Genomic DNA, 15,507 nt, shown 5'->3' with positions numbered 1-15,507 from the left:
GGGCTGGGGGCTCCTCCTTGGGGATCTCCAGCAGCCGCCTGGACGTGGGGCTGGGCCCCCTGCTCGGGGTGGCCCTGCTGGAGCAGGGCTGGCACCACAGGGACCCGCAGCTGCCCCACACCACCAGCCACACGGGGACACTCTCTCCATGGTGGCACAGACAAACTGAGCCTGCCAGAGAAGCACAGCAAGCCCTCCAGCCCCAGGAGCTGCCATCTAGGACACCAAGAGACCGCGCTGGGCTCTAAGGGAGGTGAGGCCTTTGACCCACAGCATCAACTGCTTCTCAGCTTGGACTGACTTTTCCCAGTGCAGAAATGAATGTCTTTGCTGATTCTGAGCTAATTTACCGTCTTGCAGCAGCATTTCCCAGGCTCGGTCCTTCTGCGTTGGTACCGCTTCCACCGGCAGCTGTAGAAACCCGCCAGGCAGGAGATGAAGGGCTGGTGCTCGTACCTCTGCAGCAAGTGCCGACGTACCACCTTCAGCTTCCCAAACTTGATCCTCTTGAGGCTGGTGGAACTGGCCTCCATCTGAAGAGCTTTATCTCATCTTCCTCCTGAAATGAGGTCACAAGATTGATGTGAGTCTCCTTGCCTTCGGGGTAAGCTTTTTGTGTCAGAAGGAGAGGAATTGTTCCCAAGAGGATGCAGAGACCAGCAGGAAAGGTGGCTGAGGACACCCCACCTAACTTTATACCCCTGAGAGAGATGTCTAGAAGAAAAGTACGGTCATTTCAAGTCCCCTGAGTGGTCAGTGGTTATAACTTTGGTGCTCTGCATCACCTCTGAGGGAACCTCTGCCTCCCTTTGACTCTACAGGGAGCTCTGGGAAAGGAAATCATTAACTTTAGCCCTCCATGCAGATTCCCAAATAATGTCAGATGAACCTGAGATGAACTTAGCCATGGGAATTAGCTCAATATCGCTGTGACCTCTCTGCAACCCCTTACCAGTTTAAGTAGTTCAGGTAGGAAAGGGACCAAAACTCTCCCAGGACACAGCCCTCTTATCCCAGAAAAACTGCAGTGCTGCAGAGACCGATCCCTGATGGAAAAACTATTTCCTGACTCAAAGAGCTCTACTGGCAGCGTGTTGGAAGGCCAGAAAGAACAGCTGTAAAGATGCACACATGGGAGATCTGTTCATAATCGGGACTTTAAACAAAGACTCCGGTGGTAAATTGCAGCCGGTGTTAGCAGTGAAGCGAACAGCACAGGGGGTGTGCCAGCAAAGAGCAATTTGCCCAGCAGGGCACTGTCGAGACCACAAGGAAACATTAAGGAAAAATAGTCCTGTGTTGGCAGACGAACAGGCACCGCTATCCATCGCTTCTTTGGAGAACAGAGATAGCCTGAGATGCTCTCCGAGTGCCATAGTGCCCCTGAGTCCGTACCGGTCATGTTCAGATGCAGGCATATCTGCTGCAAAGTCCCAGCTCAGGAGTCCAATCCCCTTAATTTATCTGATGTAATAACAGTAATTTAAGAGCAAAAATGAACAGATTGCTGCACTACACACGCGGGTAAAATGTACACGTAAATAGTTTGCAAACAACTCCAAGTCCTGCGTTTCTTTGCAGAAATGAATGGATAACAGCTTGCAAATTGACACTACATAAAAACAACCCCAAAAATCCAGCCCTATGATCAGTTTGCAGAAGGCACAAATAAAACAAGATGCAAGTTAAAACGGAAATGATGCTCTCCTCATGTATTTCCTGCTATATGTTCCCAGCCTAACAGCAGCTGGGTTGCAAAGGAGAGGGGATGGAAATGAAGCACAAGAGTTGTCAGTTCAGGCTGCTCCTAACCAAGAAGTGCCCGCGTGTGCCATGCCCTGAATGCCTTCCTGAGACAGAGGTGTTTGCCCATCCACGACACTCAGTTCACCAGCATCAGATCCGGAGGCAGCAGGAGGTCACCCCCTGGTAAAAAATTGATGCTGCTCTCACATGGCGACATGGTGAGCCTGCTCTTGAGTAACCCAGCACAGGCGGTTTGTGGGCTCTGTGCCACCGGTGAGTGGTGTAGATGACATTTGATCCTGCTGTCCTAGTCACCTGGACTAAAATATACCTGGCATAAGCCCAGCGATTGCCAAATTGCCCCAGCTGTGTCTTCTGAATACGTTTGAACCTTCAGAGCTCTTACCAGAAGGTTTACATGTGCCATGCGGGTGCAGTATTTGTTACCTTCTAGTAGGATCCCTAGACCATGATTTTCCCCATCAGTGAAGCACAGCATCGTTTTTTTCCCCAGCCCTTTATTTAATGCTTCATCCTTTCCCTCCAGCAATAGCAATGAAGACACTGGTTCAAAACCAGCAGCTTTGCTGTCAGAGGACCATGAAATTTGCTACTGCATTCTTAATGGAGACATGAGGCTCACACATCGATATTTATCCATCAGTGTATAGGATTTGACAGGAAAACTGATGGCAGAGACCTCAGCACATTGTCCTCTCCATCTGGCTGGCGGGATGTTAAATCTGGATGTTAGTCGAGATGTTAGACTAGCTCTCTCATAAAAAGGGTGATGGAGATACCACCAGCTCCCAAGACAGGCTAATCCTCTCTGAATTTGCTCTACCATTAACAGTTTTTTTTCAGTGCCTGGCCTCATGTCTAACAGTTTAAGCCCACCACTTCACGACCTGATCTTGATGGATCTAGAGAGGAGAGTAAATGTTTCCTCTGTTACGTATTTCACAACTGTTTGGATGACTGCCGTCTCGCTGGAGCTTTTGGAACGGGTAAGCACAACATCTCACATAATGGGAAACATTCACGTAGCAGCCTTTAAGAGAGCTTCAGTCTTAACCACGGCCAAACAAACCAAGAAATCCTCTTGAGCATCCACTTCCTGGCAGCATGAGGTGGGTTTGGGATGTCCACGTGCAGATCGCAGAGCCCTCGGTGCTCAAAGGGTTCATCTTGTCTCACGGCTGAGCCCCGGGACCCCGGATAATGTCCTCAGGGGACAGTGGCACCCACTGCTTGTCATCCTTTTGGGAAGTGACACTTAGGAAGCTGAAGTTTCGGAATCTCAGTTTGCAAATTCTGCACCGAGGAACATCTGCAACCCAGGAAACATCTTCAGAGCTGTTTATAAGAAGGAGCCCATCATCCTCAATCATCCTCTACCATTCTTCCTCTCCAGCATGGGCTGACTAGGGGATGAGAGCTCCTGGGGCTGAAATCCTATCCTGCCCAAAAGAGAAACAGCAATGCACAGAAGACCTTGCAGTGACCTGCCAGCCCCATCCAGAAGTACAAGAGGCTGCCGGAGGTTAGAGACCAGGGATGCCAATAAAGCCATTATATCACAGCTGGTGGGAGCAGAAAGCTTTCAGCCAAAGCTGAACGTGCCCTGCCAAGCCCCAGATCATGACTTGCCCCACAGCTGCTCCTGCTCCCACTGGGCATGCGGGGCTCACACTGGAAAAGCAAATGGGAGACTTGGAGCCCCACGGCTGCAAGGGACTGCTGGGTCCACTGGGGAGAAAAGCACAGGAGATGCTTGAGATATTGAATAAAGAAGGCATTTATGTGTAAATTCAAAGGAAAGGGTTGATAGGGATAAAGAAAACCAGGCCTTTCACACAAGGGCAGGCAGAAATGTCCCTCTCAGCTCCAAATGGGTTCAAATCCTCAGCCTCCCCGTCCTTCTCTTTCTCTGTGTCCTCAGATATCGTGTTTAATTTAATGCAAGCTTCCTCACACCTCTGCCCCCCTTCGCTTTCTCCATGACCCTCCATCCCACAACCTCATCCTTGCTCCCAAATTTCCAGCCTGCTGTTACAGCTGCACTGGGGCGTTCAGAAGCCACAGAAACATCTCTCCCAAGGTATGGCCGAAACTGCAATATCTCAGACCACATCAAGCACTGAAGCCTTTGACTTCACTAGCACCTGATCCCAACAAAGATAATATCCCGGCTTCTGGACCCAGCAACTGGGATAAAGGGGCAAAGAACATTGCAGCATATGGTGGGTGCAGAGTCCAAAAGACAGGAGGGCCACACGAGGATCTGGAGCAGTTCAGCCATTGTTAGGACACAGCAAGAGACCTCACAGTGCTTGGTCTAGATTTGAAGCAGAGTGCTCCTAAAACTTGGAGGCTGCCTGCAACCCCTCCCCAGCTCCACCAGGCAAAAGTAAATGGCTGGAAAAAGGGGACAGCATACCCCAAATCCATTCACTGGGAAAGCCATGGGAGCAAAGAGCAAGCAGGAAAACATGCATCAGCAGGAGAGCAAAGTTTAGGGCTTCAGCAAGTGAGCCATGACAGCAGTAACACATGTTTTCCAGCTCCATAATCCCAAGAGACCTCAGGTCTTTCCCTTGCAAACAGAGACTGTTTGCTCACAGATAAGAGTCCCCGTAATTGCAGGCATTTGAGCGGGGCTGCTCATTTCCCACTGCTCGACAGAGAGGGAGGAAAAGCATGAGAACTAGCCCGGGGGGTGGTGGAGAAATGAGCTGGAGAAAAAATTGGGAAATATATTCAGCTGCAAAGCCTGGATGCAGAAGGTAGTGCAAGCAGAGCTGGCTGGAGAGGCAAGTGCACGAGCAAGGAGAGGATCCTTGCCTTATTATTGTTATTATTATTATTATTTGATGCTTAGAGCTGGGGAACTCATCTTCTGAGTGGTAAACAGGTACAGAAGCCAAACCTGGCATCACCTGTAGCTTTCTCCTTGAGGCTTTTAAGTCCATGCTTTCTCCTCAGCATCATGATGCCTTGTGGAGCCTGATGCAGGCAGCAGGTAGGGGTGATCCCTGCTTTGCCCATCCCATTTCTAAGGGATTTGGACAGAATTTGGAGAGAAAGTAAACCCTGTGCCAAGGCTGAGCCTTCCCAGCGCCTGCAGCTCCTTCGCCTGATGGTGGAGATGCCACTGAAGTCGCCTGGCACAGGGACCCCCAGTGCCATCCCTCTGCTCTCTGGGGACATCACACCCTGCCCCTCCACCTGGGAATCTTCAACATTATCACACCAACAAATCAGAAGGACTAAAATCAACATCCAGACATGGTGCTGGTTGGTCACCGTCCCCATGAGCTGCACACAGACCTTGCCACCAGCCAGAAAACTCAGCAAAGAGCCTCCCTTAAACCTGCATTTCCAGCTCACGGTGTGCCCAAGGATCTGGATCACAGCCTTGGTTTCCTCTTGTTCCACTGCCATCAGCCTTCACTTTCTTTTCAGAAAACAGAAGAGGTTTGACACAGGGAAGGAAGAAGGTTGATATGAAACACGACTAGTCAACACCTCCCTGTGATACGGGATATACATCCTTTCCTTTCCCTGGCAGGTGATAATTATAATTTATCAGCAAGACATTCAACAGCTTCTTTATTAGCCCTAATTATGCCTTGCTTCTGCGTGGGATCCCAGGGAGGATGTGCAGCTCGACTCGAGTGTGTGCAAAGTAGCCCTGAGGACTGATTAGCTGTTGGTTTGAGGCAGATGACAGCCCTCAGCACACAGAAATGCTGGGCCTTACCCCAGAAAATAATGAATGAACATGGAAAGAGAAGGGGTTAATGAGGAATAAGTGCTCCCATGGCTGCAGGAACAATACTCGTTTCATTTTGTGTGCTCTTGTACACCTCCAGCATGCAGTGGCTGTGGCTCTCAGAGCTCTGGGGAGGTTTCCAGCAAGGTTAATGTCCCATGTTTTGCAATATGCCTCCGCAGTTTGAACGGTCATAAATAATCACGCCTGCTTCAGACAAATGAACCTGAAAATACAGATGAAGCTTTGCATCTCTTCAGGTTGCAGAGGGACTTACAGAGGAGTCGGTGCTGAGGCTCAAAGGTCAGCCATCCAGCATGAGTTGTGCTGGGAAGGGGTGCTGTACCCTGCTCAACACGAGCCACACTGGCTGGTTAGACCAGGATTCATCTGAGGATGCAGGCAAATGGATTTTCCGAGGCAACCAACCATGTATTTTGGGGTGGAGGTGGGGGTCAACTTGACAAGCCCTACAGGAACCCCAATTGATGAGGATGATCGGCGCGGTTTTGGAAACACTTCTGCCAGCTCCAGGCTTCTGCACATATCCCTGCGTGGAGAAGCAGACATCACTCCGATGGTGATGGGCTCACCTCAGAGCAAAGCCAGGCATCATCCATGAGAGTCTGGAGCAGAAAAGGTACCTTAATCCCTGCCTTTATTTCAGAGGGCTCATCATAGGAAGGAACGCTTCAAAGTTGAACCACGTTTTAGCCCAAATTACTTCTTTTTAAACCTCTCCTTTCCCCAAAAATTGTTTGGTCTCCCTTCACTTCAAGAAACTCTCACAGTACGCTCTCATGTTTTGACCAAGTTTGTCCCCAGCCCCCCGGGGTTGACTCATTATCCACAACCTCTTGCAGAACCCTCGTCTAATCCTAATCATCATCATCACAAATCACAGCTGGTTTTCTTCATCTTCAAAGCACTTTGCGGGCTGCCTCTACGAATGCGTGCCTAGGAAATTATTGGCCAAGCCTCAGAGCATGTGCGATGGATTTTGTGCAAATGCTTTCAGTTTTGTGTTGAAACAGGCAAGGGGAAATTGTCGTGTTTGTCAAAGGGCCTCACAGCACTACAATAGATTTTTCCCTCTTTCCTGCTAGGAGCAAAATGAGTGTTTAGAATAAAGGCAATGAATAGTAGCTTAGTGGCTTGACATAAAAATAAAAATAAAAGGAAGAAGAAAAAGAAGGGGTGGAGAAAGACTTCCCAAGTGCCACAGCATTGGCTGGACTTTTGGCTGGAGCCATCCCTCGTTACACGGAGACTTCCCAAAAGGGCCGCGTGGTTTTGGGTCTGCAGAGGTTCGCCTGCTGCCCCAGTCCCTCCATCTTCGAGGAGCAAAGGTGTAGGACTGGCACGTATGGGGATGCTTTCATCTACAGAAATTTTCCTTTGAGGGGGAACAGGAGGTAAATCCCAGCATAGCTGTCCCGTCGGGTCGGGGTTTGAATTATTTTTGCCTGCCAGTTGCTTGTAGAGAGGTTCCAGCCCACCTACCTTTCAGAAAGGTCCACCCAGCTCACCCCGCTGTCCTTCTGGGAAGTCCTGCCCGCCCCAACCCTCCTCACGGAAGGTTCCACCAGCCCCAACTGTCCTTCCAGAAACTTCCACCGCACCACTCGAGTGAAGGTCACCCCCAGCCTTCAGCCCTTGTCAGTCTCAGGTCTCCAGGACCCCAAGGACTGAAGCTTCAGCCCCTCCATCATGGGGGGACAAGAGGAGGAGAGGGCAGAAGCTGCACCGACCCCTGCCCTGGGGCTTGTTCCTCCAGGGAGGGGATGCTCCAGGGCCAAGGGGAGAAATGGGGGAGAGAAAATTCTGGCTGAGAATAATAAAGTCCTAAACTCTGACATCAAGTGTTGACCCAAACGTAGCAGGTTTTTATGCTGTGGTGTCTCTTTCCTGTAATTTGTCATGAGCTAAAATGTGGAGAGGGTCCAGTTCAGCCATGGAAGGGCCTGAAAAACATCAGAAAACTCAAGTAAAATAAAATAAAAGGTCGACATTCACTCATAGGACATGGCTCTTTCTTTCTCCTAGAAGACGAATTATAAGGCCTGGAAACAAGGTGGGACTATGTAGGTGCAGAACCAGGGGTAGTGCCCCAGGAGAGCCCAGATCTGCACACCAGGGCTGCCAGATATCGGGGTGTTAAAGGGCTCCACTTGCAACGAGCCCCAGGATCGCATCGCTTCCCAAACTTCCCTTTCAGGCTCGTTTCATTCACGCCCACGAGAAAGCTGAAGGGTTGAGAAATCCCCCGCTGAGCAGCCAGCATCTCGCACGCGATGCTGGAGCAGCAGCAGATGAGGCGGGATGTCCCGGCTGGGACAGGAGATTTTTTTTGCTTAAAGTGAAGAGGGAAATGCTGTGTGGCATTAAATATCCATTAATGCAGAAGCAAGGCTTCTTTTTGTCCTGTGGTACTTTGCTGCATATCCCTAGAGGCATGATGCACTGCACAGCATCAAATTTGGGGTTAAAGGACCTTGTGGGGGTTATTACCTGCTAGACCAGAGCTTGGGGTGGGCTTCGAGCCTCCCTACATGAGACTCGTCCCCCCTAGAACCAGAGGACACTCCCTGGGCAGCCATTCCCGGTGTCTTCACCTGCCCTGCCTCTTCAGGCCACTAGCCACCATGGTGGCCAGCCCCCCAAAACACCCTGGAACAGCCACGGCATTGCCCCACCACATGTGGGGTGGCACACAGGTAGCTCTGGCCCCATTGCTGGGCCATCAGCAGTTCCTTTCTTCTGTTTTTTACCCTGAGAGCCTTCATATAGCTGATTTGTAACCCATGAGCTTGGGCTACAGCCCCACATTGCTCAACATGTCCGTTATATGGATGTCCAGTCTTTTGGGGGAGCTGGATTCCCTCCTCTGGGCACTACAGGTGGGCAAAGGCAGAAATTAGCCCCCAAAAGGGTCGGGAACTGTGAGCTTCCAGCTGTGAGCACAAGGAGGTGGTTGAAGCCAGATGTCGGCCCCAGTCACAAGGCAGCCGACAGCCCCGAGATCAGGGACACGGTTTGGTGGGTGACATTGGTGGTAGGGGGATGGTTGGACCAGATGATCTTGGAGGGCTTTTCCAACCCTAATGATGCTGTGATTCTATGAGATGTCCGTGTCCACATGTCATTTTGGTCATGCCAAGAGCGAATGGGGAGCACTGGGGAGATCCTACCTACAGGTCAAGCCTGAAAACAAGCCTGAAACTCAAAGCGACTGGTTTGAGAGGAAGCTGCTCCCCACATTTCGGCGTGGTCAACAGGAGGGTTTTGTCCTCACCTGGCTCATAGCAACTTTGCAGGTGGTGCAGGGCATGGGGCTGTGTTCAGCACGGTCTCAGGTCACACGTGGAGCTCAGCCTGGGGCTGTGCCCCTGGGTGGCCCCCAGCTCTCCAAGAAGTCTCCGCCACCCTTGAAAAGTGGCCACAGCGAAGAAAAAAGGGCTGGGGAAGGAGGAGGAATAAATCCCTTGGAAGCCAAAAAAAAAATAAAAAATTAAAAATGGTGCTCAGAAAAGGGGGGAAACATTCCTTTGAAGATAAATCCCACTTTGTGCAGTTCAGCACATCCTGGCTCGGCTCCCACTCTGCTCCTGGGAATTCCTAAGCGGCTCTTTGTGCCCTACTGCTCAGGGGAGATGATGAGATGGGGACGCAGCGTGGGGGACCCCCGCCGGCCCCCCCAGCCCTGCTGAGGGCAGCGCAATGCCGCCAGCGCCATCTCCAAGGGAAGACTTTGTCAGTCGGCCAAAAGGGGGAGAAGAAAAGAGGTCTGCAGATCACATACCTCCGCCGGCGGCTCTGCAGAGCCCTATTCAGCCAGGACAAAGGACGGGGGCCCTGGACGGTCACCGCCCCGAAGCCCCCAGCGCCGGCCCTCCCGCGGGCTGCCCGTGTTAAAGTTCAGGGTTTGGAGCAAAACAGCCCTGCAAGGAGGGGAGGAAGGGACGCTTTCCACGCCGTCGGCCGGAGGTTTCTCTATTCAGCTATCCGCAGCATCCATATGCATCAGGGCTGGCCGGTTTTTACCCCGTAACAATGCCGCCCCGCTGTTCCCAGCGCACCCCCCTTTCTGGCTAATTCAGTGCTACGCGTTTCTGCATAAGTCATCGCAGGATAGTTTTGAAGGGATTTAGGGAAAGGATGGCCTGACACTCAAGATCCACGCCCAAGATCCCCATCCTGGTTCCAGCCTCCCAGTGTGGTGGAGCCATCACCCAGAGCCTCCTTTTCCCCCTCATGAACATCTCCATCAGCAGTCATTCCCTGTGCCATTTTCCATGGGGCAAGGGCGTGCTGAAAGCACGGTGAAAGCAGCAGATGACGACTTCACAGCTCATTTCTTTTTCACCCATCGTGAAAATCTCCAGGGCCTGCTCAGCAAGGCAGGTGCATGGTGGTTTTCATCGCATGGGCACCACCTCGTGCAGAAAACCAGCGTGCAGGACCCCGATGGACAACCTCAGGACCTAGGGTATGGTTGGCTCTGCTGGGTCAACACCCAGCAGCGCTCACATCCCAACAGATCAGAAGAGGGTAATTTATTTAGCCATAGAGTCTGTGGTGGGTGTTTCAATTCCTCTGTTTTAATTCCTTTAGGACCCATCTCCTCCGTGTTTGAGTGGTTACAAGGAGTGAAGAGGAATGGGTACAACTCAACCCATCCAAGAGCAGGCATCTTGAACAGGTTGGATGAACACAGCCAGAGTGCCAGGGCATGAATCCAGCCCAAGACGTAAGGACATTCATCACTCCAACCCAAAAATCCCAAGCACCATTTCTTGGGCCTCCCAGGTTGCCTCGATTTAAGTATGGCCCTTGGGCACCAAAGCCCATTGCTGCCTGGAAACCCTGCCTTTGCTCTGGGTCTGTCCCCGCTGCAGTAGGAAGAAATGCAGGATTTCTCCATGCATGGTTAAAGGAAGCAGTCACAGGGACCACAGAAGTTCAACAGGCTGATTGAAGGCGGTAGTTCCCAATGCTGTAGTGCCTCATTCTTGTGGAATGGCCCCAAAACATCAAGCCCCAACCAACAGTCACCATAACACAGTAACACAGGCACAGCCTGGCAGCAGGCAAGGGAAGGAAGAGGTAAAGCACTGCTTGTGTAGTTTGGGGGAAGGGGAAGAAAAATGGATCAGAGCCGTTCACCTGCATTTCACGCCCAAATTGGGATTTGCCTAAGCAAGAAGCTTTAAGAAGTTTTCAGGGAAACGGAGCACTTTGGAGAGCGCTGACCCCGCAGAACCTCTCAGACCGCTTTAAGGCATGAATCAATTAAAGCAATCACGGAGCAAAGGTTAATCAGTAGCAAGTACATCTTAAGAAATAAGTAGCCTTTTAAAAAGCCATTGCTCCTGCCAATTCCTCCCCCTTCCCCTTCTTTTCTAAAGTGGCTTTTAGTTCTCAGACTCTGGAGACCTTCCAAAATAAGTCCTGTGATTAAGAGCGGCTGCAAAATCGTGCAGCGGCAGGGGATGGACCCGAGGTAGTCACAGCAGCTCGGTACCACGGCGGGCTGAACACCTTCCAGGGGCCTCCAGCTTAATTAGAGCAGATGGAGGCGGGAGGGATGAGGGATTGCTTTTTGCAGTTAGTTTTGAGAAGGGAGGAAATGAGGCGGGAGGGTAAGGAAGGGACTGGCTCCACAACAGGTCTACGCAAGCAGCGAGGCTCCAGCCCGAGCATGCAGGCACACGGCAGTGCTTCGAGCTGTTCCCATGCCGTGTCCTGCCTGCAGAGGTGTTCCTCCTTCGGGCAGCCTCCTCTGCTCCCCTGCACAGGGTGTCCGAGCCGAGCCCATGCTCAGCCTGGTGTGAAGCCCACCGCAGGCATCCTCTCCGAGCTGCTCCATCCGTTGCCTCCCTTCCTGTGGGATCTGGAGCCCAAAGGATCTTCCCAACTTCTTATCCTATCCACTCTTCTCTGAAATAGTCCAAGACCCTCCTGTCCCAAGCCACCAAGAGGTCACTTGGGCAGGATTTGCTCCACGTGGGGAGGATGCAGGAGCCCATGTGCCGGGTTAGGGCACCTCAGCTGATGGGTGATGCCTTCGGGAGCCGCTTGCACACAATTATTACAAATATTTTTCTGAAGCTTCTGGGCTCTTGCACAGCAAGCAAACAAAGCCTCATTGCCCCAAAGCTACAAATGTAGAGAAATAATGCTTCTTGTGTGTCTTGGCTGTTATTTTATCACACTAAACACCACCATACATCAACTATTTGCACAGAGGAACTTGCTAAGACACACGCAGTCCCGCAGCAAGTGATCACCAAGATTAAAGAGCTGCTTTTTCATCACCCCTAATGACACCTCAAGCCCAAAAGACACCATCCAGTCACCTCCTCGGTCCAATGCCATGCCATATTCTGTGATTCTGTGGTAAGAAAGCCACGGGACCGGCTGTGAAACCCAGCTTTCTATTTCTCCGCAAAGTTTCCAGGTCGCCCTGGAAACCCTGCACACCTTTTAAACATTTCAATTGCAAAGTTGCAAAGAGGCAGCTTTGGCTCCCTTCGCATGCGGAGCATTTTTTCAGTTAAAATCCAGCTGGTCCCACAGCACATTCTGCATTTTCTTTTGTTAAATGCAGCTAAACTCTTTGAGCAGCTGTAGGAAATTATTTCCCTTCTCCTTTACCCTTCCACCTGGTGTCATGTGCCAGAGAATAAGTCCAGAGAGAGACTCCCTTTGGAGACCTGGATTCCCAAAGAAAAAGTAGGAGGGAAGAGAGGGTGATGTACACCCTCTGGACCTCCAGCCAGATGAAATCTGCGTTATCCAACCCCAATTGGTCCCCGCGTTGACACCAGCTAACCGAGCTGCTCCTGATTTACACCAGCACGCAGCCCTGCACCAGGGCACCCAGCCTGGGGAAGGGAAGAGGTCGCCCATCCGAGCTGGCTCGCAGCGGGTGGCAGACCCAAGAGCCTTTGCCCCCTTCCAGCCATCCCTACCAGGTCTCTATGATTTGCAGCTCTTCCCAGATGTTTGCCCTTTCACGGGTTATTTGCTCCCGGGACGACCTCCCTGTTCACACGCCGGGCAAGCTCGCGGAAAGAAAGAGAGGCTCCTTTCTCCCGTTTACTATGGAAACAGCCCTTTATCCGAGGCATTACAAATGCTCAGCCGCCAGCTCCCTCCCACCAGCCCCCGGCTCCAGCAGCCCCACCGGCCACCCACCGCTCACGTCTCTCCCCAGCTCCCCTTCCTCCCCTCAACAGGTGACGGCAAACTTCTCTGGCAGGGGTGCCAGAGAGAAGCCGGACTCCTAAACTCCTTTTTCTCTCCAAGAAGTCACCGGGAACACCCCCCTTTGCAAATAATCCCCTTTTGTTCCCGCTTCTCCCCATCCTCCTGCTTTTCGGGCTTTGTTTCTCTGCCACCCAGGCAGCAGCTGCGACAATCGCCCCGCTGTCGGACGCCAACCAACACTCTCAAAACTCCAAAGAATACAAGAAAAGTCCTAAAAATCCATCTTCCCCCTCGCAAAGCTAACTTTTAGGGCAGGCAGGAACGGGCAAGGAGGTATGCATTTCACATAGGTGGGGGGAATCTTTAGCACGAGGACGTTGGAGGTAACTCACCTCGCCGGGACGCACATGGAGGGGTTATTTTTTGCTTTCTGCTGCTCTTGGATCGCTGTGTCCTCTGCTCGTGACACTCAGGACCCGAATGGTGGCACCGCTGTGTGACACCCAGTGTTAGGGAGGCTGCCGGAGCCGTCCCTCCCACCGTAGGAGGGGCCACGTGAGGCTTCATAAATTCAGCCCCCCGAGGCTGGGAAAATTAAAATCCCATCGTGGGATGGGGGCATGGCTCCTGGAGGAGCTGGGGACTCGTGGGTGAAGCCGGGTTTGATCCGTCCCACGCCCTGCCCACCCAGAATGTGAGAGGCTGGTGTTAAAACGCTGCCCTGGCAGAATTATGTGTCCGCAGGTTGGGATTCGAGGAGATATCCCAAAGGCGATTTGGGCAAGACATCGCTGATCTTCAGAATTAAAACTAACAAGCTTCCTCCTGGAAAGCATCTCCTGCAGCCATGAGCCCGGGGCATGAATCTGTAGCACACAATTTCTGAGCAGCCCCAGATGCAAACAGTGCTTATTTTATTTTATTTTATTTTATTTTATTTTATTTATTTTTTATTTTGCAATGGTTTTTGGCTTTAAGATCTTAATCCTATTAGAGACATAACTCCCTTTGGAGGGGGTGAGGGGCAGATCAGTGCAACAAAAGCAGTTTGTGCGGTTGAATTTTGTAACTTCCAGTGCATGGTGGCCTTTTGGAGGGATATCCGTGAAGTTTCTCAGGCTATAAGGCTTACCTTACACAGCTCCAACTTCTATTTAGTTCTCCACTGCACAAGAGGCCAAAAAAAAAAATCCCCCCTTGCCCCAAAGGGCTGCCTGAAATGCCACCACTGCAGGCTTTTCATCCCCATCACTTTTTACACTGGGATTTTTCCTGTTGGATGAAGAGAAGGTCCCTGAAAAGAAAATTCAGCAAACTGCTGTCTAAATGGAGAGGAGAAGAAGGGGGCAGAAATGATGGCCCAGTGTTTTTTAGGCAGATCACATTACAAATATAAACTTTTGATTAGAAGATGGGCCACAGAGATGACAGCCTGATTCACTCTGAAACCTAATGACGAGCAAAGGGCATATAACAGTTCCACTGTAAAAGCAGTACTGGTAATCCTTGGGTAGCACTAGATCCTACAGTACCATCATTTTCCTTTGGAGTTAGAATATTAAATAATGAGGGAGCCACAAAAGGTTGCCGAAGGCAGAAGCAGCTGTTTCTGTTGCTGCTTGTTTCTATTGCTGACCACCTTCAAGCTAACACTCAGCTGGCTGGGGTAGAGGCACGGCGTGGGGCTGTGTGCAAGCCTGTAGATAAATTACTTGGTTTATGGTCTGATTTCTGGAAAACTGATAGCGAGGGCAGGGAAGGGTGAGACTGAGAAGCCTGATGGCACTGATACGATGTAGGGAGCAGCAAGAGCAGCTTCCCCAGGTACCTGACAGGTGGGTGTCCAGCAGTTTTAGTCTCTGGGGTTGATGTGCTGGGTTATCCTCCTGAGCGGTGTGCTTGTGGCTGTGCTGAGCCCAGTTTCACTGCGGTCCTTGCCCGGGCTGCCTTTCCTCCAGCTGCTGCATCCTCAAGGTGTGGACAGGCTCCATTGGGTATGTGGGGAAAAAGGGGACAGGGCTGAGCAACATCATCAGCACAAAACTCCTCCCTGCAGCAAAGGGCAGACCATGAAAAAGGAAAGGACCATCACTGAAAACACAACCAAAGCCCTACCCCAAACCAGCAAATATCCCTGCTTCCCCCCCCCCTCCAAAATACCAGCGTGCTTTTGCATCCTGCCCTTTCCTCTGGGTGCAGAGACGCAAAGCCCTCGGTTTGCTCTGCGATCACCTGGCAGATGACGTAGGGGCAGGGCGGGGGCTGCTCTGCCTGCGGTATCTTTGGCTCAGAGTTCAGCAGCTTATCTCAACCAGAAAATCCTTGCCCGGTGTCCCGGCCGGTGTCCCAGCCCTTCCAGCAGCTGACATTGAAGGGAGAGCAAGCGAGCGGGGTTGTTATCACGCTCCACGTGATGGACCTCATCCAGACCTGCTTTGCACCAGGACCTGCTGGAGCCCTGCCCTGAGGTTTATGAGCCCATAAAGAGGGCATCTGCGGGGGCCGGAGCCGTAACAGCCCGGCTCGGGGATATCAGCCTTGAACTCCGCTGAGTTTTGCCTCTATTCGTGTCAGGAGAAGATAAAACCGCGGGGGGAACGGCACAAACAGGGAGCGCCGGGAGCAGGGACATCTCGGTGCCCAGGTGCCTGACTAGATGCAGAGTCCCGGGCTGCATTTTGGTGAGAAATAATCACATTTTCATCCTACCACTGTCCCCCAGTGGCTTGGGACATTTGTATCGATGGGGTCGGTCACCCCCGGGCTGAGCTTGT

At 51.7% G+C, this 15,507-nt stretch overlaps 1 protein-coding gene across 1 annotated transcript in view; it reads right to left on the bottom strand.

The window, feature by feature from the left end:
* The window catches only part of GDPD4 (glycerophosphodiester phosphodiesterase domain containing 4), a 33,715-nt gene extending 18,816 nt beyond the window's left edge, over positions 1–14,899 (bottom strand). The window contains 3 exon segments of the mRNA XM_080576366.1: positions 351–559; positions 13,126–14,430; positions 14,562–14,899. Coding sequence (XP_080432492.1) covers positions 351–533 — 183 coding nt within the window. The 5' untranslated portion in view covers positions 534–559; positions 13,126–14,430; positions 14,562–14,899.
* Between the last annotated feature and the right edge of the window lie 608 nt (positions 14,900–15,507).

This window comes from Anser brachyrhynchus (genome assembly GCF_964034855.1).
Source record: "Anser brachyrhynchus genome assembly, chromosome: 1".
NCBI classification, from domain to species: Eukaryota; Metazoa; Chordata; class Aves; order Anseriformes; family Anatidae; genus Anser; species Anser brachyrhynchus.
Note: the sequence above shows the minus strand (reverse complement) of the source record. Positions and strands in the feature narration are given on the sequence as shown.